The 23,901-nt window shown below is 34.5% G+C and overlaps 1 protein-coding gene across 2 annotated transcripts in view; it reads right to left on the bottom strand.

Moving 5' to 3' along the window:
• Positions 1 to 23,901, bottom strand: part of ERBB4 (erb-b2 receptor tyrosine kinase 4) — a gene marked incomplete at both ends in the record, with an annotated part of 956,569 nt that overhangs the window by 22,146 nt on the left and 910,522 nt on the right. For both annotated transcript variants that reach the window (XM_084249633.1, XM_084249632.1), the window contains 5 exons: positions 13,531 to 13,701; positions 14,819 to 14,916; positions 16,991 to 17,137; positions 20,913 to 20,988; positions 23,635 to 23,790. In XM_084249633.1, coding sequence (XP_084105759.1) covers positions 13,531 to 13,701; positions 14,819 to 14,916; positions 16,991 to 17,137; positions 20,913 to 20,988; positions 23,635 to 23,790 — 648 coding nt within the window. The remainder of the gene's footprint in view (positions 1 to 13,530; positions 13,702 to 14,818; positions 14,917 to 16,990; positions 17,138 to 20,912; positions 20,989 to 23,634; positions 23,791 to 23,901) is intronic.

Raw genomic sequence — 23,901 nt, forward strand, 5'->3', positions numbered from 1 at the left:
TTAGGGTGTGTTCAACTGCAGAAGTGCACAAGGGAAGCTGATGAGCAAGTCCACCCCCCACTTCCACAGCCATCTTCTCCATTCTGTTTCCTGGAGTAATCAAAGGATATTCTGAACCTCTCAAAATGCCATCAATCCTTATTGAGAATGAAATAGAACATCTCTCTCTCTTAAGCCTTTGCAGAAGTAATCACCATAGCAGGCTGGCCTGAACAAGGAGTTCTGGCAGATAAAGATGGATTTGTAAAAATAAATAAATAAGTGCATTTATAAATTAAATAACCTCCAAAAATATGAATAGAAAGTTGATGATAATCTCCCAATTCCATTATGTAAAGGGCAGAGAAACTCACAATTGTGCTCTTCTGGTCTAGTACAGTGAAGAATAGACAGCTTGATGAGATGTTGCCAATAATGGAAAGAAGAGCTTGGAATCTTGTGGCAATAATACTAAAAAATAGCCCTCTAAGTGATTTAGATAAAACGCTCATTAACATTTCCTATCTAAGTGTGGTCCCTAGCTGTCCCTCCTTCCCCTTTGTTTCCTTTTCTAGCTCTGATTTTCTCCTTTAGCACTTCTGAACAAAGAAAAGAAGAGGCCTCTTCTGATTGTTCAAAAAGGCTTCTTATGCTAGCTGACAATTGCTCAAGTGTAAAATAATTTCACAAAGATCACTGAAATGTTCTTTAACACCAGCCTCTTAAACAAGCAGTGCTGCCCTGGTCTGTGTAGTATTGTAGGAACCTGTTTGGCAGTGCCCAACACCCCTACTGATAAAGCTACAAACACTGATGAACACAAGAAGTTCTTTCAGATGAAAAGTTATTGCATAGATAAGTTAACTCCCTTTGGAGTCAGAAGACTTGGCACTGGGTTGTTCCTTAGTTACTGAGCTGTCACCAAATTACCAAGTCATTTAGTAGGTCATGGATTTTATTTACTATGTAATTGAAATTCTGGGGTGAAAATAAAATGCCACATATGTCAGAGTTCTTTGTAAACTTTAAAGCATTATTAAGCTATAACTTATTTAGTGAATGCACGAAGAATGAAAGTGACTCAGATTTTATACTTATATTGCTTGTAATGGACTTTAAAGATGTGAAGAGTGAGAATATTTTTGAACTATTATTCTATAGGCCAGAATAAAACAAGGTTTCATAAATAATGTCCTAAAAATTAAAGACATTAGAAGTCTATGCCAACTATTTTTAATGAACTTCATTTAAATAATATTTTAATTGTTATTTATTGAAGATAATATATTGATTATACTTTTACTAAATGAAAGGTGGGAGTTAAAATCAAAATCATCAGCAGGTTCAGCAGGAAAGTTTTGTATGTTTGTATGTTTCAAATTTTGCCTTTGTAAAATTTGAACAGTAATACTTTCCACTTACTGTTGTTAGAAAGATCAAGAGAAATAAAGGCAAAACGCTTGGAGCTAAAAACTACCACATAAATATGTGATCAATAAATGGTAGCTATATTTAGGTTTGTGTTTAAAAGTTTTGAAACATTTGTATACTTGTAAGAACCATTTTATCTTCAAGCATATAAAATTACTAGTCCTGAGACAGATTGTTCTCCTTCAATCGTGGCTCTATCATTTCATTTGATTCTCCTAAACCATTAACTCTTGATTACAGGGAGTCTCACAGAAGAATAAACAGAGGAGGCAAAACAGCAGCAGGGTCTCTGGCTTCTTATTCCAGTCTCAGCAGGAGACTTTTAAACCAAATGATACTAAATCCATTAAACTTAAAGTCAAAAATCAAGATTTCCATGACTTTGACCAGTAGAAATAAAAGAATGACTAGTGCATTGAATATTGGATCATGGTTTTCTACCTCTCCCTTAAAACCACAGGACATTGAGTTATGGTTTTATCTTGTCTCATATTGGTCTACACATCTGTAAAAGAAGAGGCTTAGTACTAGAGTCTTTTAAGATTCCTAAGCTCTGACATTACAAGAATATATAATTATGTAAGCATTCACTACATATTACAATGGGACATCTCAGTGGTGTAAATGACTATACTTAGAGTTGATCTCCGTACTTGGGCCAAGAACAAACCACACTCGTTATATTTCTATTCAAGGAAAATCTCCTTGAAACAAGCGTGTAGAGAAAAACATATATTCCTAGGGAAAGGAAGCAAAAGACAATGGCACAGGAGAGGGAAGATTATATTTTCCACATGGTAAGGAGAGTATGTTGCCTGTGTGTAAATGGGAGTGTAAAATTTTATGTATAAGAAACAACATGCTGGTATTTATTTATTTATTTATTTATTTATTTATTTATTTATTTATTTATTTGTATTTGCGGCCAACCTCTTTTTTGCCATGAGTTTTGAGGCCAGGAAGTTCTAAAAAATCGTATTGGCACTTGTGCCCAAAGGGAGGAAAATTAGTTTCACCATACTATAGAAAACATTTCACCTCTATTACATGTGCAAGCATGTATTTGTAAGTATTAATATTTAGTTTTATACATATGGAAGGCTAGACTTGTTTACAAAATTAGAAAGGGAAGGAATAAGAATAATATTTATTATGGGAAAAGAGTTGAGGAAAAATAGGCAATCACTTGCCAACAGAAAAAGCGGATTCCCCCCAAAAATAAAGAAGCAACTGTACAGGAAATTTTGTACTGTAAGAGGAGGTACTACCCAAAGTTAAAATCTGTAGGAAGTGATTTCTGTAATACCTGAAGACATGATTTGAGAAAGAAGTCAAAATTATCTCTCTCTTACTTAAATGAGAAATCATTTGTCTGCCATTCTTAAATAGAGGTATAAATGAAAAATCCAGCATTAGTACTATAGAGGCTTTATCATGGTGTCTAATGAGATGTTATGGATAACTTTGAATATCTTAGGAAATCAGGGAGAAATAAAAATTAATAGCAATGTAAAAACTAATAAAGATTACATAAGTAGTATAGCTACTATTAAAGCAATAAAGCTTACAAAGTGTAATACAAATTTATATAACCATATTTTAAGAAATCCACTGGTAAAGACTGTACAAGTTCATTTGATATTTTATTTTATTTTTTTTTTTTTAAATAAATTTTATTGTTATATTCCCCATACAATTGCAGCCCCCCCATTCTGACCCCAATCCCTCCCCTCCCGCCCCCCTAAAAGTGTCTCTGGTTCATAGTTTTTTGTTGATTTTGATTTTCACTATCTTATAGTTATTCATTTTCCTGGTCCCTTATTTAAGTTTTCTAGATTCCTGCTATGAGTGAGACCATCCGGTATTTTTCTTTTTCTTTTTGGCTTATTTCGCTGAGCATGATCCCTTCCAGCGCCATCCATGTTGCTGCAAATTGCATGTGTTTATCTTTTTTGAATGCTGAGTAATATTCCATGGTATATATGTACCACATCTTCTTGATCCAGTCATCTATTTTTGGGCATTTGGGTTGTTTCCAAAGCTTAGCTATTGTAAACAGTGCTGCTATAAACATAGGGGTGCAGGTGTTCTTTGGAATTGATGTTTCTGTGTCCTTTGGGTAAATACCTAGGAGTGGAATTGCTGGATCATATGGAAGCTCTATGTTTAGTAGGTCCAGAAATCTCCACACAGCTTTCCACAGTGGTTGGACCAGTTTGCACTCCCACCAACAGTGCAGAAGAGTTCCTTTTTCTCCACACCCTCGCCAACATTTGTTGTTGCTAGTTTTTTTAATATGTGCCATTCTCACTGGTGTAAGATGGTATCTCATGGTAGTTTTGATTTGCATTTCCCTGATGACAAGTGATGTTGAACATTTTTTCATATGCCTGTTGGCCATTTGCATTTCCTCTTCAGAGAAGTTTCTTTTAAGCTCTTCTGCCCATTTTTTGACTGGATTATTTTCTTTGTTGTTGTTGAGTCTCATCAGCTCTTTGCAGATTTTTGTGATCAGTCCTTTATCATTAGTGTTGGGTGCAAAAATGTTCTCCCAGTTGGTGGGGTTTCTCTTTGTTTTTGTTATTGTCTCTTTTGCTGTGCAAAAGCTCTTTAATTTGATGTAGTCCCAGCTGTTTATCTTTGCCTTCACTATCACTGCTTTGGGTGATGTGTCTGTAAAGATGTCTTTGATGTGCAAATCACGTAGTGTTTCGCCTATATTTCCTTCTATATATTTTATGGTTTCAGGTCTTATGTCTAGTTCTTTAATCCATTTTGAGTTGATTTTTGTGTATGGTGTGAGGTGGTGGTCAAGCTTCATTCTTTTGCATGTAGCGACCCAGTTTTCCCAGCACCATTTATTGAACAAACTTTCTTTGCTCCAATGCATAGTCTTTGCTCCTTTGTCAAAGATTAGTTGACCATAAATCTGTGGGTTTATTTCTGGATTTTCTATTCGATTCCATTGGTCTGTATGTCTGTTCTTGTTCCAATACCATGCAGTTTTGATGATTATGGCTTTGTAGTATAGTTTGAAGTCTGGGAGTCTGATGCCTCCATTCCCTTCTTTTTTTTTCAGGAGAGCTTTGGCTATTCGGGGTTTTTTGTGATTCCATATGAATTTCATCAATAATTGTTCTATTTCTTTGAAGAATGACATTGAAATTTTGATTGGAATAGCATTGAATCTGTATATTGCTTTTGGAAGGATGGCCATTTTAATAATGTTTATTCTTCCAATCCATGAGCAGGGGATGTCTCTCCATTTCTTTGTGTCTTCTTCTATTTCTTTTAACAGTGTTTTATAGTTTTCTTTGTATAGGTCCTTTACCTCTTTTGTTAGATTTATTCCCAAATATTTGATTTTTTTTGTTTCAATAACAAAAGGGATGGTCTTTTTGATTTCTTCTTCTTCAGATTTATTGTTTGTGTATAGGAAGGCTACTGACTTTTGCGTGTTGATTTTGTATCCTGCCACTTTACTGAACTGATTGATGAGTTGAATTAGCTTTTCTGTGGAGTTTTTGGGGTTCTCTATATATAATATCATATCGTCTGCAAATAGTGATAGTTTGACTTCTTCTTTTCCTATTTGGATTCCTTGGATGTCTTTCTCTTGTCTTATTGCCCTGGCTAGGACTTCCAGTATTATATTGAAAAGCAATGGTGAGAGTGGACATCCTTGTCTTGTTCCAGATCTTAATGGAATTGCTTTCAGCTTTTCACCATTGAGAATGATACTGGCTGTTGGCTTGTCATAGATGGCCTTTATGATGTTGAGGTATGTTCCTTGTATCCCAAGAATTTCAAGGGCTTTTATCATGAATGGGTGTTGCACTTTGTCGAAAGCTTTCTCAGCATCTATTGATATTATCATATGGTTTTTATATTTCTTTTTGTTGATGTGTTGGATAACGTTGATTGATTTTCGGATGTTAAACCATCCTTGTGCCCCTGGAATGAATCCAACTTGGTCGTGGTGAATTATCTTATGGATACATTGTTGGATTCTGATAGCTAAAATTTTATTGAGGATTTTTGCATCAGTGTTCATTAGGGAGATTGGCCTGTAGTTTTCCTTTTTTGTGTTGTCCTTGTTCGATTTTGGTATTAGTGTAATGTTGGCTTCATAGAACGTGTTTGGTATTGTCCCTTCCTTCTCAATTTTTTGGAAGAGTTTGTGAAGGATAGGCACTAATTCGTCTCTGAATGTTTGGTAGAATTCATTTGTAAATCCATCAGGTCCTGGGCTTTTGTTTTTGGGGAGGTTTTTTATTACCATTTCAATTTCGCTAATGGTAATTGGTCTGTTTAGGTGTTCTATTTCTTCTTTATCTAGCTTTGGGTGATTGTAGAGTTGTAGGAATTTGTCCATCTCCTCTAGATTGTTGAACTTGTTTCCATATAACTGTTCATAGTAGTTACTGATTATTCTTTTGATTTCTGCTGTGTCCGTTGTGATTTCTCCTCTTTCATTGATGATCCTGTTTATTTGTGCTTTCTCCCTTTTTTCCTTTGTGAGCCTGGCTAGGGGTTTGTCTATTTTATTGATTTTTTCAAAGAACCAGCTCTTGGTTTCATTGATCTTTTGGATTGTTTTTTTAGTTTCAATTTCATTTATTTCTGCTTTGGTTTTTATTATTTCTTTTCTTCTACTGGTTTTGGGGTTTTTTTGTTGTTCTTTTTCTAGATCTTTGAGCTTCGAGATTAGGTTGTTTCTTTGCGTTCTTTCTTGTTTCTTGATGTGAGCTTCTATTGCTATATATTTTCCTCTTATTACTGCTTTTGCTGCATCCCATACATTTAGGATATTGGTGTCCTCCTTGTCGTTCAATTCAAAAAATTTTTTAATTTCTTCTTTGATCTCCTCATTAGTCCAATGGTCTTCCAGTAGTGTGGTTTTTAATCTCCATGAGGTAGGAAAGTTCCTTGCCTTCTTTTTATGGTTTATTTCTAGTTTGATGCCTTCATGGTCAGAAAAGATGGTTGATATGATTTCAATCTTGGTGTATCTGTTGATGTTTGTCTTGTGCCCCAGTATGTGATCGATCCTGGAGAATGATCCGTGTGCACTTGAGAAAAATGTGTACTCCGTTTTTTTGGGGTTTAGTGTTCTATAGATGTCTGTTAAGCCCAATTGCTCTAGGTCCTTATTTAGAGCTTTAGTTTCTTTACTTATTTTTTGTCTTGTTGATCTATCCATTGTTGATAGTGGTGTGTTGAAGTCTCCCACTACGTATGTGTTTTCTCTGATGTCTGTTTTCAGAGAGGACAACAGTTGTCTGATATATTTTGGTGCTCCTTCGTTTGGTGAGTATATGTTAATGAGTGTTATTTCTTCTTGAAGTATTGTCCCCTTGATCATAATGTAGTGACCCTTGGGGTCTCTTTTTATCTTTTTGAGTTTGAAATCTGTTTTATCTGATATAAGTATAGCTGTTCCTGCTTTCTTTTTTGGTCCATTTGCTTGTAGGATTGTTTTCCATCCTTTAACTTTGAGCCTATTTTTATCTTTTGTAGCTAAATGTGTTTCCTGGAGACAGCAAAAGGTTGGGTTTTGTTTCTTAATCCAGGCTGCAACTCTGTGTCTTTTTATTGAAGAGTTTAGTCCATTTACATTCAGAGTTATTATTGATATGTTAACATCTGTATTTGCCATTGTGTTTGTCTTTCCTTTGATTTTATTTATTTATTCTTTTAATAACTTTTTTTTTTGGCCTTCTTTCATTGTTATTCGTCCCTCTGAGGTTCTGGCTTTAGGACTCCTTGTAGTATTTTTTGGAGTGGGGGTTTAGTTGCAATGAAATTCCGGAGTTTCTGTTTGTCTGGAAAGGTCCATATTCTTTCTTCAAAGAGGAAGGAGAGCTTTGCGGGATAGAGTATTCTTGGTTGGCATCTGTTTTCTTGGAGTCTGTTGACTATGTCCCTCCACTCTCTCCTTGCCCGTAGTGTTTCTTCGGAGAAGTCTGATGTCAGCCTGATTGGTTTTCCTTTGAATGTTATCTGTTTCTTCCCTCTTGCCAGCTTCATTATTTTTTCCTTGTCCTGGATTCTTGGGAGCTTTACTATTATGTGTCTTGCTGTATTTTTCCTTTCGTCGTGGAAGTTTGGTGTTCTTCTTGCTTCTTGTATATCAATTTTCAGCTCCTTCTTCACATTTGGGAAGTTCTCTTCAATTATCTCTTTGAATATTTTCTCTGTTCCTACATCTCTCTCCTCTCCTTCTGGTATTCCTATAACTCTTATATTTCCTTTCCTCATGGAGTCAGATAGTTCCCGAAGTCTTTCTTCGTTCTTTTTCCTTCGTACTTCTCTTTCCTTTTCTGTTTTGGTTCTTTTTATTTCTATGTCTTCAAGATTACTTATTCGTTCTTCCATTTCATCTATTCTGCTTTCATTGCTTTTCCCAGAATTCTTTAGTTCTTCCATTAATTCTTTGATCTCCTGCATTTCTTTTACTTCCCTCTTTAGGGACTCAATTTCTTTCTTCTGACCATTGTTTTCCCTCTCTAGGGACTCAATTGCATTCTTCTGATCGTTGATTATTTTTCCCTTATCATTGTTTTCCTTTATGACTTCTGTTAGTTTTTTAATCACGGCAATTTTAAATTCTCTTTCTGGAAGGCTCAGAAATTCTTCCAAGTTATTGTCTTTGCAATCTGGGGGCTGGCTTTCTTTTTGTGGTGTGCTTTTTCTCTGGAGAGTTGCTAGGTTGCGTGTGGTTCTTCTCTTCCCTACTGTCTGTTTTCTAATTTGCCGTATGCGTTGGGACACTGTGTAGTTGGGACTGGCCGGCATCTTGGGTGGGCTTCTCTGTTCCCCTCTGGTTCTTCCAGGAGTCATCTGTCAGTTTCAAGCAGTCTTTACTGGAGAAAGGTCCCTGTTCTAAAATGCCGATGTAGGGACACACTCCCCTGTGCGCCTGGTCTGCCCCGGCGGTGGGTTCCTGCTCCCCTCTGGGCTTGGACTGCAGGCCAGAGGGGGGTCTGGCGTGGGCGAACTTCCCCCGCTCACCTCTGGCTCCTGAGGAAGCCTTCTGCAGGTAGTCTTTACTGAAGAAATGTCCCTGTTCTAAAATGGTGATGTGGGACACACTCCCTGCGTGTCTGGTCTCAGGCACACTCTTCTGCGCACCTGGTCTGCCCCAGCTGTGGGTGCTCGCTCTCCCTGTGGGCTCAGACTACTTGTTCGGAAGGGGCCCGGTGTGGGCAAACTCCCCAGCTGGCCACTAGCTCCTTCAGGAGCCTATGCTGGCTTCAAGTCGCTAGGTGGTGCCAGAGATCTCTCCTAGAGCCCTTGGGGAGCTGATTTTCCACCCCGTGGGACAGGGAGCAGAGCGGGGATGGTAGGGTACACCTCAACGGCTTTGGGGTGCTGTGTCTGCCTTGTGCCCCACCGTCGTGGGGAACCCACGCCCCTAATTTCGTGCCCCGGGTCTCTGTTCCAAAGCCCTCAGTTCCAGGACGCGGGCTGTAGCCCAGATCAGTGGGGCGGGAATGGCGCCTTTTGAATCCTGCTCCCCTGCCTGGGCGCCTTGTTCCTGCTCACTCAGGATGGGCCTCCGCCGTCTCCCCCTAATTTCGTGCCCGGGTCTCAGTTCCAAAGCCCTCAGTTCCAGGATGCGGGCTGTAGCCCAGATCAGTGGCGCGGGAATGGCGCCTTTTGAGTCCAGCTCCCTTGCCTGGGCGCCTTGTTCCTGCTCACTCAGGGAGGGCCTCCCCAGTCTTCCCCTAATTTCGTGCCCCGGGTCTCAGTTCCAAAGCCCTCAGTTCCAGGACGCGGGCTGTAGCCCAGATCAGTGGCACGGGAATGGCGCCTTTTGAATCCCGCTCCCCTGCCTGGGCGCCTTGTTCCTGCTCACTCAGGGAGGGCCTCCGCCGTCTCCCCCTAATTTCGTGCCCCGGGTCTCAGTTCCAAAGCCCTCAGTTCCAGGACGCGGGCTGTAGCCCAGATCAGTGGCGCGGGAATGGCGCCTTTTGAATCCAGCTCCCTTGCCTGGGCGCCTTGTTCCTGCTCACTCAGGGAGGGCCTCCGCAGTCTCCCCCTAATTTCGTGCCCCGGGTCTCAGTTCCAAAGCCCTCAGTTCCAGGATGCAGGCTGTAGCCCAGATCAGTGGCGCGGGAATGTCATTTGATATTTTAATGTATATAAATTAATTATTTGCAATGGTAATGGGTAGTGGAAAATCAGTCATAAAACCATTTTTTTAATATCCCTGTAATTTCTCAGAACTTGGAAGAGCAAAAGAATGCCATTTGACATTATGTTTTCATTTAGAAAAAAAGACAAATATCGAATACATAGGAGAGATAGCTCTTGTTAAAATAAATCAGCTACCCATCCATACTTCCAAACTAAAACAAAAAAGCATCAACATGATCTATATTTTGGAAGAGATCAATGATGGGATAATACTTGCAGCTCTGTGCAATTTTGTGTGTGTGAGCTAGAGAGTAGAGAAAAATAAATTACATTGACTGGTCAACTGGAAATGACCATAGCATTTCCTAGCATAAATGCCTCAAAACCCTTCAGCTGTTAGTGATAATAGGATTATATATCATATAAAGAGAGAAATACTAAAACATAGATCATTCACGCTTACCCCATTGATGAAAATGATAGAGGTACTCTAAATAGATGAGAACAAAAAATATGAAAGGAATAAGTGCTGATAAATGATCAGGTGCTCAAAATATTCACCAATATTGTTCTTCAGTTGATCAAATGGAAACATTCTTAGAAATTGAGTTCATATGGAAAAAAAAAAATGTGTGTCAGTTAGGGAGAGATTGAAATAATTCCTGTGCAGTGATGAGGGCCTATCTTAGATTCATGGAAGGAGAAGCAGAAGACAGAAATTGAGAGCTGTTTTTCAGAAAGGCCAAAAAGAATTTTTTAACTGGCTGATCTTAATGAGAACAAGAGCCTCCAAAGCCAATATTATAAGCCTTAATAACACTGACAAAAATTGGGACAATGGGAGAAGAAGGTCCATTTTACCTCTTCCAATAATATGAGAGTTATTAAACATGTATAATTCAGAATATTATAGAAACCAGGGTTCACATTAATCCTAAAAACCTCTCTTTGCCTTTGCTAATGCTGAATTTTGTTTGTTTTTACTTTCGTAAGTGAACAAACATTGCATTATCACATTATGTATATTTCAGGCGTGCATCATTGAGAATCAACATGTGTATACTACATTACATCCATCACCAAATGGATAGCTCTCTTCTTCCCATACCATTATCCCCTTTGTTCTGATTTAAATACCCTATCCCCCTTCTCTTCCAGTAACCATGAATTGATTTTAAAATCCATAACTTTATTTTGGGGGAGGTTTATTTTAATCTCTCTTCTGACTTCCCAACCAAAATTCTACTTCTACTCTGAGTTAGTTCTTCATTCCCCAATAATGATAGAGCTAAAATGACTCTAGATTCCTAAATTGGTTTGACTTTTTTTTTTTCATAATAGCTGGTAGATAGCTTTCAGAATATTATAGCCTCAACCACAGTATAAACTCCTTGAGGGCAAAACCTATGTCTTGCAAACTATGTCATGCCTAATCCATGATAAGCATTCAACATATTAATGTATGTATTCCTTCTTCATAATAAATTGAAAAATGTAAAAGACTAGTACTTAGAGGGGAAAACTTTGAAACAAAAAGTACTTGGTGTTGTGAAATGTTTAACTAAGAACTCCTTCTGGCTTAATGGGTTTAAAAAATAATCCCAAACATCATACCAGGGATATAGTACAGGAATCCTTGACATATTTTGGATGAACTGTAAAACCAATATCCTGAGACTACAATAATTTATCATCAAGTAGCAGCTATTGTTAGAACTGATATTGATCCTTACTAAATTGTAGCCAGAGTTACCTTATTTATCATCACAAAATTCTTCACTACATCATTTAGCTTTGAGATACTTCCTTAACTTGTGTCCTTAGGTTATTTTCTTCTATGTTCAATCACATAAAGACATTGTGTTAGAGATAACCAAAATGCTTTTTGGTACTTATTTAATTTAACTCAATTAAGTTTTTCTAGTATATAATACAAATGCATACATTGTAATAATTAATTTGAAAGTCATCCTTTGAAAAGGTAATTTTAGAGTGGGCGGAGCTGGTAGGTGGTCTAGTTTAAAATGTTCATCACTGAAGTAAAGAAACTGAGTCTCACTGAGTTATCGGACCAACGTGGCCATGTCAAAAGTTTGTTTCTAGAATATGAGACTCCTGACATCTGACTTATTTGCTTTTATTCAATTACCTTTCAATGAATAGAAGTGTTAGTTCTGTAAGTAGTAAAAAGTAATAGCAATGTGAAATAAACCCCTCTGTTATTCTAGAACCATAGTCACCATGTGGGATTGGTGAAAGCTGAACTCAATTTCTATTGTTATCCCTAATTTTTTGTATGTTATCTAAATGAGCTGCCATTTTTTTACCTCTTAAATTGGGACTTTATAAAATAAAAGTGAAATAATTTAAAACACTTACAGTACCTGGGTTAAAGTAAGCACCCAACAAGCTTTAGCTGACATTACTATTACTATTATTATTTCATAAAATAACAAGTCATGGTTTTGATTACTGAACTATAAAGAGAAACCTAATTGAAACTGTCATATTTTCAACTGTCATATAGAGAACAATGTTATTATTTCAGCATTATCATTTTGCTTGAGTTGATACAACTTATAGATCATTATGAAGTATATGTAGTGCATTATCATAAATCTTACAGAGGAGACCAAAGGTTTCTTATATTTCCATTTCTTTGGATTAGTTTAATAAAAATCTCAAAGGTAATTACCACGAGTGTGGTAACCTAACTAAAATGTCATTATAAAAGTTATAAAGTCTAATCTGAGGGAAAAGTGACAGTGGTACAAACTAAAGTATATATAGCCACTTTTTCTGAGAAGTCAAATATTCAGCCTATACTCTATTTTTTAAAAAATGATGAAAATTTTAAGAAACCAGACTCATTTTTTTCATCCTTCAACATCCTCTGACAACATTTTGTTCAGTTTTCACCTTATTTAAATACTGATTTTAGCAGGAAGGACAAAAAAGGAGGGGCAATCAAATTTGTTATGTAATTATTTCTTAGCACATCAGAAAGAAGTAAAGTGCAAATTGAAACAAAAGATGCATTTTGGTTCACCCACTCCACAAATGGGAAAGATAGTTTTCTAGGTGCGAGAGGAGATTAAGAATTACTTTCTAGAGAAAAGAAAGCATAACACTTAAGTATTATTGATAGAAGAAATTGACTCTAGACATACTCTACTGCTTCTCCATGCTCCATAACAGCCAATGAACACTTTGTTATGACACTTATGCGGTGCTGTGGTCTCCCTTCCTGTGTGACTCTTTCATAAACCTGAACGCTTGCTGAGAGCAGGGTTTTTGTAAAAATTATTTGAATTTCAAATGTCTAATAGTGTCTCACATGCAAAGGCATTATGCTTAATGAATGATGGAGGAAATCTTTAAAACAAACAAATAAATACATGGATTGACAGTTTTCAGAGACAGAATGGTATTCATATAAATTGAACATAATGTTTAAAATGAATGTAAATATTTTTCAGAAGCTTCTTTCCAAACTTAAATCTACATCTTAAAAACTACTCAGCATTCTTCCCAATATGATTTAGTTCAATGAATTACATACTTCTGTATCTATTTCAATTTGACTGGACATATGTAATCTTTGTTAAGTGAGTAAAAGTCATAACATCTTATTAGTGAAGATAAGTAGAAAGTCTGTCTTGTTAACACATTTTATATATTTATAAACATAAACTGTTTTATTAGAATTAGTTTTAGATTTTTAAAAATTAAGATTTTTTTTAACTAATATAATACAAAAAACTACATTTTTTTTCTTGTGAAATCTTGAAACTGTTTCAGAGTGCATATTGTACTGTCCAAACTTGTCTTTGAAATAAACTATATAGAGCAGGTTTGACATATTTTTTGATGATTATGTTTTAAAACTTGGAATCACACAGATCTGAGCTATATAATTATTCTACAATTTAGCAGTTTTCTCAACAATGGTATGGTAGGTAATATACAATGACTTACCCTATTAGAGTCAATTCTTGCTCTGGAAGTGTAGATGGGAGGTGGGATGTTGAAAGCCTGAGGGACCAGGTATTCCTCAGCATCCATCATATCTTCTAAATCCTCTTCATCCAAGAGGTTCTGAAAGAACTTGCTGTCATTGGGGCTGGGGAGCTTCATGCGGTCATCGCCCTAAAGGATTGATCATCAAACATATGAAAAAGTGATTATTTCCTTTTTCTTAAATATATGGTTTTTGTAGTAAATATATGTAATATCAAAATAAATGATTAAAATTCATATAGTCATTTTAAAGTAATTCTTTAGCATTACTGATTGTCATAAAAAAGGCTACAATATGCTTGGATATGACAGGATGAGATTAATAAATTTTATACAGGAAAAATATGAAATGAATAAAGCAGAATACTATGATGTTTTGAGAGAGCCATAGATCTGAGAATAATGGAGGTTCTGTTGCCAAGATGGAGTTTGAACAGTGACATTAGAATAGATGAAAAAATAATGATTTTTTTACTTAATTCAGTAGATTTGATAGTGTAACATTATCAAGACACATAGACTACATAGTTTAATAGCATAACATTTTTAGGTGAAATCATAACACAAGTGGCAAAAAACAAATGGGGATGTGAGAGACATCAAAACCTTTGGAGAAACATATTTTTTTATTCCTCAAAGTTATATGATTTTGCCATAAATATTTTTAGTTTAAAAAAGTTAATTTGGGAAAAAGATAGCTAGAAATCACTATCTTCTAAAATCTAGTTTTTATCTTCATGTGATTATTGATGTGTATTGAGAAATAAAATTCAGTGTATTCCAAGGTCCACTTGTTTATGATTTTGGTAAAAAGAATGATAGAGAAATATATTACAATTTTAAAATTATCCAATCCATTATTGTTTTTAACGAGGGGCACAATTAAAACAAAAATCCATCTTACTATTATTCTGAAATGGGAGGATTATTATAATGAATATAACTTACACAAAACATTCATTAAGAGGCAGAGAGCTAGAAACCCTGTCAGAGGATAAAGGCTTTAATATGTATATGCATAATCATAATTATTTGATGATTTAATAGCAGTCACTTGAATACTAAAGGAAGATACTCAAAAGTGGTTCTGACATCAAGTAAAGGCTCTTTTCCATAAGCTGTTTCATATGATAATCTGTTTAATTTGTAACTGGTTATTTTCATAATTCTAAAGTCCAGATATATTCATATTTTCTCTTATGTTTGCATTGGGATGTTCTTTAAAATCTAAGTTATATGTACTGACCTGAATAACCAGATATCTTTGAGGGTCTCGAGCCATTCTGGAAAATTCAGCAGCCAGTTCCTTGAACTTAGGTCGACTGTCAGCATCAATCATCCAACCTAGAAATTTACATGCGAAGAGAGTCACTCTAACCACAATCAGGAAGAATTTAGAGGCAGATTTTACTAAGTATAAGCAAAGATCAAAACATATTGTTTTAATAATAATGATCTGGAGAAGAAAGAAAGTTAATGAAAGAAACAACCCAGTAGTTTGACTATGTATCAATCAGTTGTTGATACTCATCACTAAAAGTAACACATTGTAGAATAACACAATTTTATTTTTTTGAACGAATTAAAAAATATTTTTTCTTCTAGAAAATATAACCTATGCTAATAAAAGGAACTGTAGAATCTCAGATTTCTTTTTCATTTGATGTGGAGTGAATTTTTAAGATTTTTCCTTGATCATTATAGAAGAGGTGATTGAAATATAATTTGTCATTTTGTATCAGGAGTGACATCAGCAAAAGAGCTTCGATTACAAAGCAGTACATTGGCTTAAAGGGGAAAGGGATGTAACATCTCATGATGCTTTTCTCCTGGTGGGAAAAAATTACTAATGCAAACTGATTGGTAATGTTTATTCTGTAATAGTTATTAGCTTATCTTAATACTAGCCTTTCCACTATAAATACACTGTCAGCAATTTTCAAGGTATGTATTATTATTTAGCTTGCAGTCTAGATAAAGTGGGTCTTATCTCCCTAGGCTCTGCTTGCTGATGAGATGACAAAAATAACAGCACCAAGCTTTTCTTGATTTTCTTGCCAAATGGCCCTCTTCATAGGTATTAAAATTCTTAAAAGCAAGGTAAAACTCCCTATTAGGCAAAATGTTTCCCTGACTTTACAGTCTTTTATCAGTGTATCTACATGAGGTATCTACATCATTTTCTATGCTAGTTATGGGATCAAATATATAATGCATACATGTGTTTGAACTTTCTTCCATAGATATTTACTGAATAGTAATTGATCCAGTAAAGTTATAAAGCTTTGTTTCTAATTTTTCTAGTTCAATTTTCATTCTTGCTCTGAGAAATTTTTTTCTGTCATTCTATTTATCATTAATATCATAGGAATTTTTTCTCTCCAAATAAAGCACAGATGATCTACATTCTACATGCATCTACTTTTTGAGAAAATGCTTTTGATGCCAAGATGCTAATGAGAATAAAAGGTGTTTCTGGAACTACTGGAACCAAAAAAGGTTAACTTTGCAGTGAGGTATCAGTTTCTTTCTAACTAAATATTGAGTAAATAGAACGATGCTTAGAGAAAAGGGCATGTTGACCTGAAGTGAGAGCACATATTTTATTTCTTCCCTTCCTGTCAGAATGTATCACACATGTCATGAATATAAATCTGAGTAGACCTGGGTCCAAAGTCTCTTATTAATAAGATGCTTATTCACCTTCACCAGTTTGTTTCTTTGCTAACTCTGTGTAAACCAAAAGGGGAAAACCCCAGATTACACAAGAAAGATTGCTGAATGTTAATCTCACTTAAATTAAGTCAGAAACTCCAGAGACTTCTCTAATTCTATTTAAATTAAGAGCATAGGCTTCCAAAACACATTTATAATACCTATGTGTCTGGGGCATAGTAAGGAGGGAAAAAAGCAAAAGAGTTAGATGTAAACAAATGATCAAATTGAAAAAAGTAAACATTCGTAATCTTTTCGGTTCAATGTAGATTCACATCATCTCACTTCCCATTCTGCCCTGCTAATTTACTATTGACTATTAAAACCATTAAAATCATATTTTAACTATCAGGTTCAAGCATTCTTTCTTTACACCATTTAGTCAGTCTGCCATTTACCAGAAAGATTAATAAAATTATTGTGACTAATTGAATCTCTTCATGACAATTTGATTGCCATGAAAATAAGAATCTAAGTGAAATCAGTAAGAGTAAAGGGCATAATATTGACTTCATAGCATTGAAATATGATATTGTTTTAAATGAACAATAATCACAACAAACAATAATCAACCAAAAATGTTTCTTAGTTATTTTTGAATTCTTGTATTTTTCAAAATACAGAAACATTGTCCCGTTTGACTAATATGTGCTTTACTAAAAACAATGATGATGGTGATCATAAAATTATTTTGTGAACTTACATTTGACCATGACCATGTAAACATCAATAGTGCAGATTGGAGGCTGGGGCAAACGTTCTCCTTTTTCCAATAAATCAGGGATTTCTCGGGTTGGAATTCCATCATAGGGTTTTCCTCCAAAGGTCATCAGTTCCCATATAGTGACTCCTACATTGGACACCAGATTTTAAGTAAGAACATTAACAACATACTTTGAACAAACAAACAATATGCTGGAGGCAAGAGACAATTCCCTAGAGAGCAGTCTTCAGATTCCTATTTCTACAATGAGAAATCCAATGCCAAAATTTTGGTGGGAAATTCAATTCTTTAATTGTTGTCTTGAAATTATTAATAGGTAAAAGAGAAAATTCAGAGTGGATATCAGATTACAAAACTATTCCCTGCTCTACATATAAATAATGCTGCTTGCTGACCCAAGTTAAGTTTCACTCACAATATGTAAGTTTTTTAAACAATTTGCTATGTACTATGAATATTCAGTATCAGATAAAGATGATTACCGGCAAAATCTGTTATTGACAAATTTTGAGCCTGGCATCTTTGTCATTAAAAGTCCTAAAGACTAAACTGGTCTTCCAGGATAATGCCCTTATGTTATGGTCAAGAATTGAGGCTCTCATTTTAAATAAGAATAAACCAAAGAGAACAAATGGAGTCAAGCAACCCATATCGTTAGCATATGTGAGAGCCTGAGGAGGAATGATCCATATATAAGATATAACACATGTGAAGTGTGTATCACAAAATTGAAGGGAATAAATAATTTTATTCCTTACATCATGAAATGATTTTCTTGAGTCACTATACACTTATTTACTCTTAAAAAGCAAATGTCTTAAATATTATCATGCAAATAGTCAATTATGAGAATAGATACTGATAGGAGCAATGACTTATATATTACTTATAAGAAGGTAAATGTTTCTTCTTTATTATTTAATAATTATATAATTAAAAAACATTTTTCTGAAGGATAAAGATTGTGTAAGTTTAGAAATAGCTATCTGTGCACAGCAGCATTACCAAGTGAATTTTGTTTGATGCATCTATACGAGTGCCTTAATATAAAAATTGATTTTTTATTATAAGATCTAAGATTTCTTTCCTACTGCTATCTGTAATAAATTATTCAAACTTAGTCTTTTTTTTCTCTTAACAGCTATCTTTGACTGATAAAAATTATAGAAAGCTAAAAAGATAAAAGTATATGTGAACTTATAATTACCCTTCATAATAGAATCATTAATAATTAACTAATAATTTTTGGCTAATATTTCAATTTTATGATTAATAATATAATGCAAACATGTAACTAGTGGCCTGATTTAATTGTTTGATCTTTATTTGATTCTATTTAATTATGCATATTAAGGATTGTTTCCATAGAAAAAATGAGGTAGGGCAGGGCAAGTTAATTGTGGTGAACTGTCTATTTCTATTTAGTCAATCATATTTATATATATGCAAACATTTTATCACCTTATGTATGCTGTATAAAAGACAGAAAAGAGACTCTCACTTCTCTATCAGAACTTCTAACATAAGCAATATACAAAACAATTACAAATCAAAATAACAGAGAAAATACCATAAACACAAATATTAATACAAAACAAAAGCAGAAACATCAAAACACACATTTCTGCCAATAATAGACCAATTATTTCTTTGTAAGAGTGATGACAAGATGACTAAACATATGGCTTCAGGTAGAAGGACATGTTGGGAAAACTGAATTGGAAAAATACTCAAAACTTACAACGCAAACCTATCATTTGAAGATCTAAACCATAGTTGATGTATATTTATTTTTACAAAAATAAAGCTGTACCCGGTGGCAGTTTCCCACAAAAGTGTACTGTAAACAAGATTATGCAACTTTCTCTGCATGTATGTCTTTTGTAGTCAAGTATGATATATCATTAAAAAGAACCTCAAAATGGGGCCTCCCCTGGTGGCACAGCGGTTGAGCCCTGGGTTGCGAAGCTGCCTGCAGCCTCTGCAGCACTGGTTCGATCCCCGGCCACCAGGCAAGTGTCCCACATGGCCCGCAGATCTCTCCTGCCGCGCCCACTGCTCCCCTCAGCAGTGTACTTCAGTCCTTCTGCCTGTTCAGTTCCTCGCTCTGGCTCTGGTGAATTCTCTCACCCTCCCATGCTTCTGACTGAACCCAGTGCTTGTATAAATAAATAAATAAATCTTAAAAAAAAGAATTTAAAAAAAAATCTCAAAATGCCTTAATGATGTGTTTATGACCTAGACTATATTTCAAAACAGAATTCTTTCTCTCTATTTATCTACCTATCTACCTACTTACCTATCTATCTCTTATTAGCTATTATTTATTTTTACTGAATAGCAACTGAGATTTTGCAACTCAACATGAAGATGAACATGATAACTTTAGTAACAGGATTTTCCCCCAAAGATAAATTTTACTATTACAAATATGACCACATTATCAACATTTTCTTTTGTTAGAGTAAATAACATGTATTTAATTTGTTTTAGAGGTCATTTAAAATTTGCCTGCAGCAGATTGCCACATCTAATTCAGGGAAACGGAAAAAGGAAAAGAAAATAAAAGATATATGACAATATATTATATATAATATATACCTAACACCTAAAATGTCTAAATCTATATCATACAATATTCACTAATTTGTATCATATGATAAATGCTATGCATATGTTAATGGATATATTAACATACAGATCTATCATCTATATACAATATATACAATATAGATGACAGACTCAGTCCTCTTTAATCCTTACAGCTTAACAACCCAGTTTTGTTAAACATTTCCCTGTACTTCTATAAACTTCAAACACACAATGCTTTCTACTGCTAAGCTGAATAGAATACATGTGGCCTTTATAAAAATTTTAAAACCTCTTATAGCATATATATGTGTGATGGGAGGGAACCATTTTATAAAAATGTCTTAATTTTTTTTAAAGATCATTTACTATCTTGTAGATAAGAGGTATATTTTATTTATATTGATTTAATAATTTACCTTTTTTAAATAAAAATAAAGATAAAACTAACATAAATTTGAGTAAAATAAATTGTTCCGAACTTTTAAGTACCACCACTACCTTTTAATTGGTAGCATTTTTATTGTTGTTGTAAGAAACGTTAGTCTTTTATGGTATAGCTAATTGTAGGAAAGGTGTTGATTCCTTCTACTAATACTTGGATGGACTTAAGTTGTCAATAGCCAGCGAGATGCTAAGTAGTTTATTTCAACAACTGAGTTAAATGCACTTACATAAATGTTTTAACTTAAAAAATCACTCTTCCCAGTTCATATTACTCACTCTTCAATAAATCTGTTTACTATAAATGTAGCTTGTGAATTAAAACCTAAGCTGCAATTAGTGGTCTTTTCTTATCTCTCCTCCATATTTATTGTTCTCACCTTAGAGTTTTCAGTAATTGTTCTTTGTTTAAAAATGATCTGTTCCTTACTAGGAAACAGAAATCCCCATAAGCAAAACAAAGAAAAGTTTTGATATTCATTGCCGTTAATTACGTTTTCGTTTTCGAACAACAGTTGAAAATTAAGACTGTGACATTCTATGAAATTGCCTCCAAACTAAAATGAGATAATATTTTTCTGTCAAAATGATCACATGTGTTGCTATTAAATTAAAGACAGTCGTAGGCATCTCAACAGAGATATTAAAAGAACATTTTAAAGAACCAAGAAATAATAAAAAGATCACAATACTACTTAGAAGGTTATTAAAATAAAACCCAAAGAATAAAATGTTAATTCCTTTAGGAAGAAGGGTTTAGAAATAGGCATTTCCAATATAATAAATTATTTGACTTAGATATTTTACATAAATCTAATATATTTACTTTTGCCTTGAAAACCTTAATACACAAAGAAAATTTGTTTACCATAACTCCAAACGTCACTCTGATGGGTGAATTTCCTATAGTGTATACACTCCAGAGCCATCCATTTAATTGGCATCTATAGAGAAATATGAAGTGAAAGTTGTATAGTTACATAAAAACTATATTCATATTTATTTCCTAAGTGTGAATCTCTAGACTTGCCTCAGTTGTGTTTTTAGATTATGCCTATAACTATGCATATTTTACTTAATATATTATTTTTCAATTTAAGGAATAAGTGAATTAAAATTTATCAAATGTATAAAATGAATTGATATATATCATATATAAATATATAATTTTTAAAAGTATCATAAGTAATGAAAGTAAAATAATATCACTTTCTATAGTTTTTAATTAATATTTAGTAATTAATTAAGCTACTGGTTAATATTATAACACATTCTGATACTAAACATCTAACACACATTCTTCTAAAAATGTTGCTATATTTTATTTTCCCCCAAAATGAGATTCCTTACATTTCTAGTTATTTTAGTTATTTCTTTTCACTCTCAGACAAATTCCAAGTAATTGGTAAAATACATTCTATCTATGTCTCCTCCCTTTTCCTCTCATGTAATTTCATATAAATGCCCAAAATAACAAATTCCAAAGTTAGCCTTAATTTGTTTGCCAGTCACAGATGATCTCCCTTGTCTTGGTTAGCCAGTATTAGAAATATGTACCAATTTCAAAATAGGATTTCTATAAAAGAATGTGAGAGGATCAGCACAAATCCATCATCACTACAAAAAAAAAAATTCAATCCACATAACCTGCTGATGTTGGTTCAGCAGAATGAGTTGCAACGACTAAGGGCAGTGTTATGTAGCTGGAATATAATTAGATTTTATGGAATAAAGATAAACACTTCTACTTTGCAGTTGAAAGCTTAAAACTAAATAGGACTTTGAAATCATGAGGTTGGCTGCTCACCAAGGTGACACCAAGGTAACTCTATGACAGAATCATGGTATTCAGTGAAAGGGAACAGAAGACACATTGAAAGTAATTTCCCTATGGGCAAGGAGTTAGCAGACTTTATGGACTACGGACATTGTGTTAAAGAAGTAAGTTTAAATCATAGGTGGCTTGATAAAGACTTAATGGTTAGTAGGCATTTAAAGCTGTAATGAATCTTGCTTTAGAAAAACCTTACAGCTGTATGTTCTCAAGACAAGTGAAGTCATGTGATTTATGGACTTCTCCTCCTTCCATGAAATCTTGTAGTCAGTTTTAAAGCTGTGATCTCAAACTTCTGTGATTTGGTAGTAAATAGATAAAAATAAAGGAAAACCAGATAATACTACAAAATTGAAGTTTTTTTAAAAAAAATTGTATTTTGTGAATTTTTGCCTGGTGATGAGAAGGGATATGGGTGCTTTGGTGGTGGGTATGGTGTGGTGATTGTGAATCCATACCTATAAATCATATATAGATTATACATCAATGGTAGCTCAATAATAAAAATAAATGAAAAATTTAAAAAATAAATTAAAATAAATGTTGTGTTCTTTTGCCTGTGATAAGTTTTGAATATTTATATATTTTTTATATTGCTATAGAGATATAAATATAAAAATCTTGCTAGACATTGTGAAGCTTATCACCACAACATATTTATGTGCGTTTGGATGGCCCATGATAAATAAGGCACATAATAAGCCATTTGCATGGCATATGAATACACATATGTTAAATAGTGGGTTGATGAGTTACAACAAGAACTGAAACTAAAACATGGACTAAGACCACATGGTAGTGAAACAGAGAGGAACACAGTTGTCATTCTGGGTCTGAGACAAGAGAGTTAGGAAAGGTAAAAGAGGCAATGGTATTTTTCATACTCTTGGACCATAGTAGTTTACATTATAGTGAAGTGAGGCAAATTATAAATAAAATAAATTGGTAAGTCATGCACTAATATAAAAGCAAAAGCAAAAAAAAAAAGTGAGAGAGGAAGAGCCAGATAGGAAGAAACTGTTATACCTGGTGCAGGAAGATTAGAAATTAAATTCAGTGGTCAACTTTCAGATGAGTTATGGTTCTTGGTTGCAGCAAAGCTTTTCGCTAGCCTGAGAGTGAAGCTGTGTCTCTGACTCAATAAGAGTTCTATGGTTTTAGGATCAAGGAAACTATTTCTGTGGCTCTGGATTAAAGTTCAATTTCTAGAGTTTCTAAGGATCCACCCACATCGTAATAGAGAAATGACATAAAGTCCACTTAGGTTTTGACAACGTTGTCTAATTTAATCACTTTTAAGAAATATAATTTTGGGGCCTCCCTGGTGGCGCAGGTGGTTGAGCACAGCACTGTGAAGCTGACCGCAGCCTCTGCAGTGCCGGTTTGATCACCGCCAGCAGTGGAGATACCCACATGGCGAGTAGACCTCTCCTGTCTTGCCCAAAGCTCCCCTCAGCAGTGTATTTCGTCAGTCTGCCTGTTCTGTTTCCACACTCTGTCTTTGGTGAGTCCTCTCACCCTCCCCCACATCTGGCCTGTATCCGGGTTCTTGTATAAATAAATCTTTTAAAAAAAAGAAGAAATATAATTTTATAATATATAACCTATATATTTTCACCCTGGACAGAAAAATGCAAATGGTACAAATGGGATTATATAAACTTCAGGTTTATTGACTTCCTCCTATAAAATATAAGGAGATAAAAAGATCTCATACTATATTTTCAGATGATTTTGTTCTTATAAAGATACCCACCTTTCCTCCATCAGCGTTATACTCCTTTTCATCTCCTTCCAAAAGTCTGGCTAGTCCAAAATCTGTGATTTTCACATGGTTTGGAGATTTCACTAAAACATTGCGGGCTGCCAAATCCCGATGAACAAGCCGTCTTTCTTCCAGGTACATCATTCCCTGAAAAACAGCAAGCTCTCCAATGTTAGCGAGCTAATGCCTAGGCTTTTCTGTAGTCTACAAGGGGGATTTTAGCATGCTGTGGAATAGTGCTTGATTTCCCTAAGTGAA

The sequence above is a fragment of the Talpa europaea genome, assembly GCF_964194135.1.
Source record: "Talpa europaea genome assembly, chromosome: 1".
Lineage (NCBI taxonomy): Eukaryota > Metazoa > Chordata > Mammalia > Eulipotyphla > Talpidae > Talpa > Talpa europaea.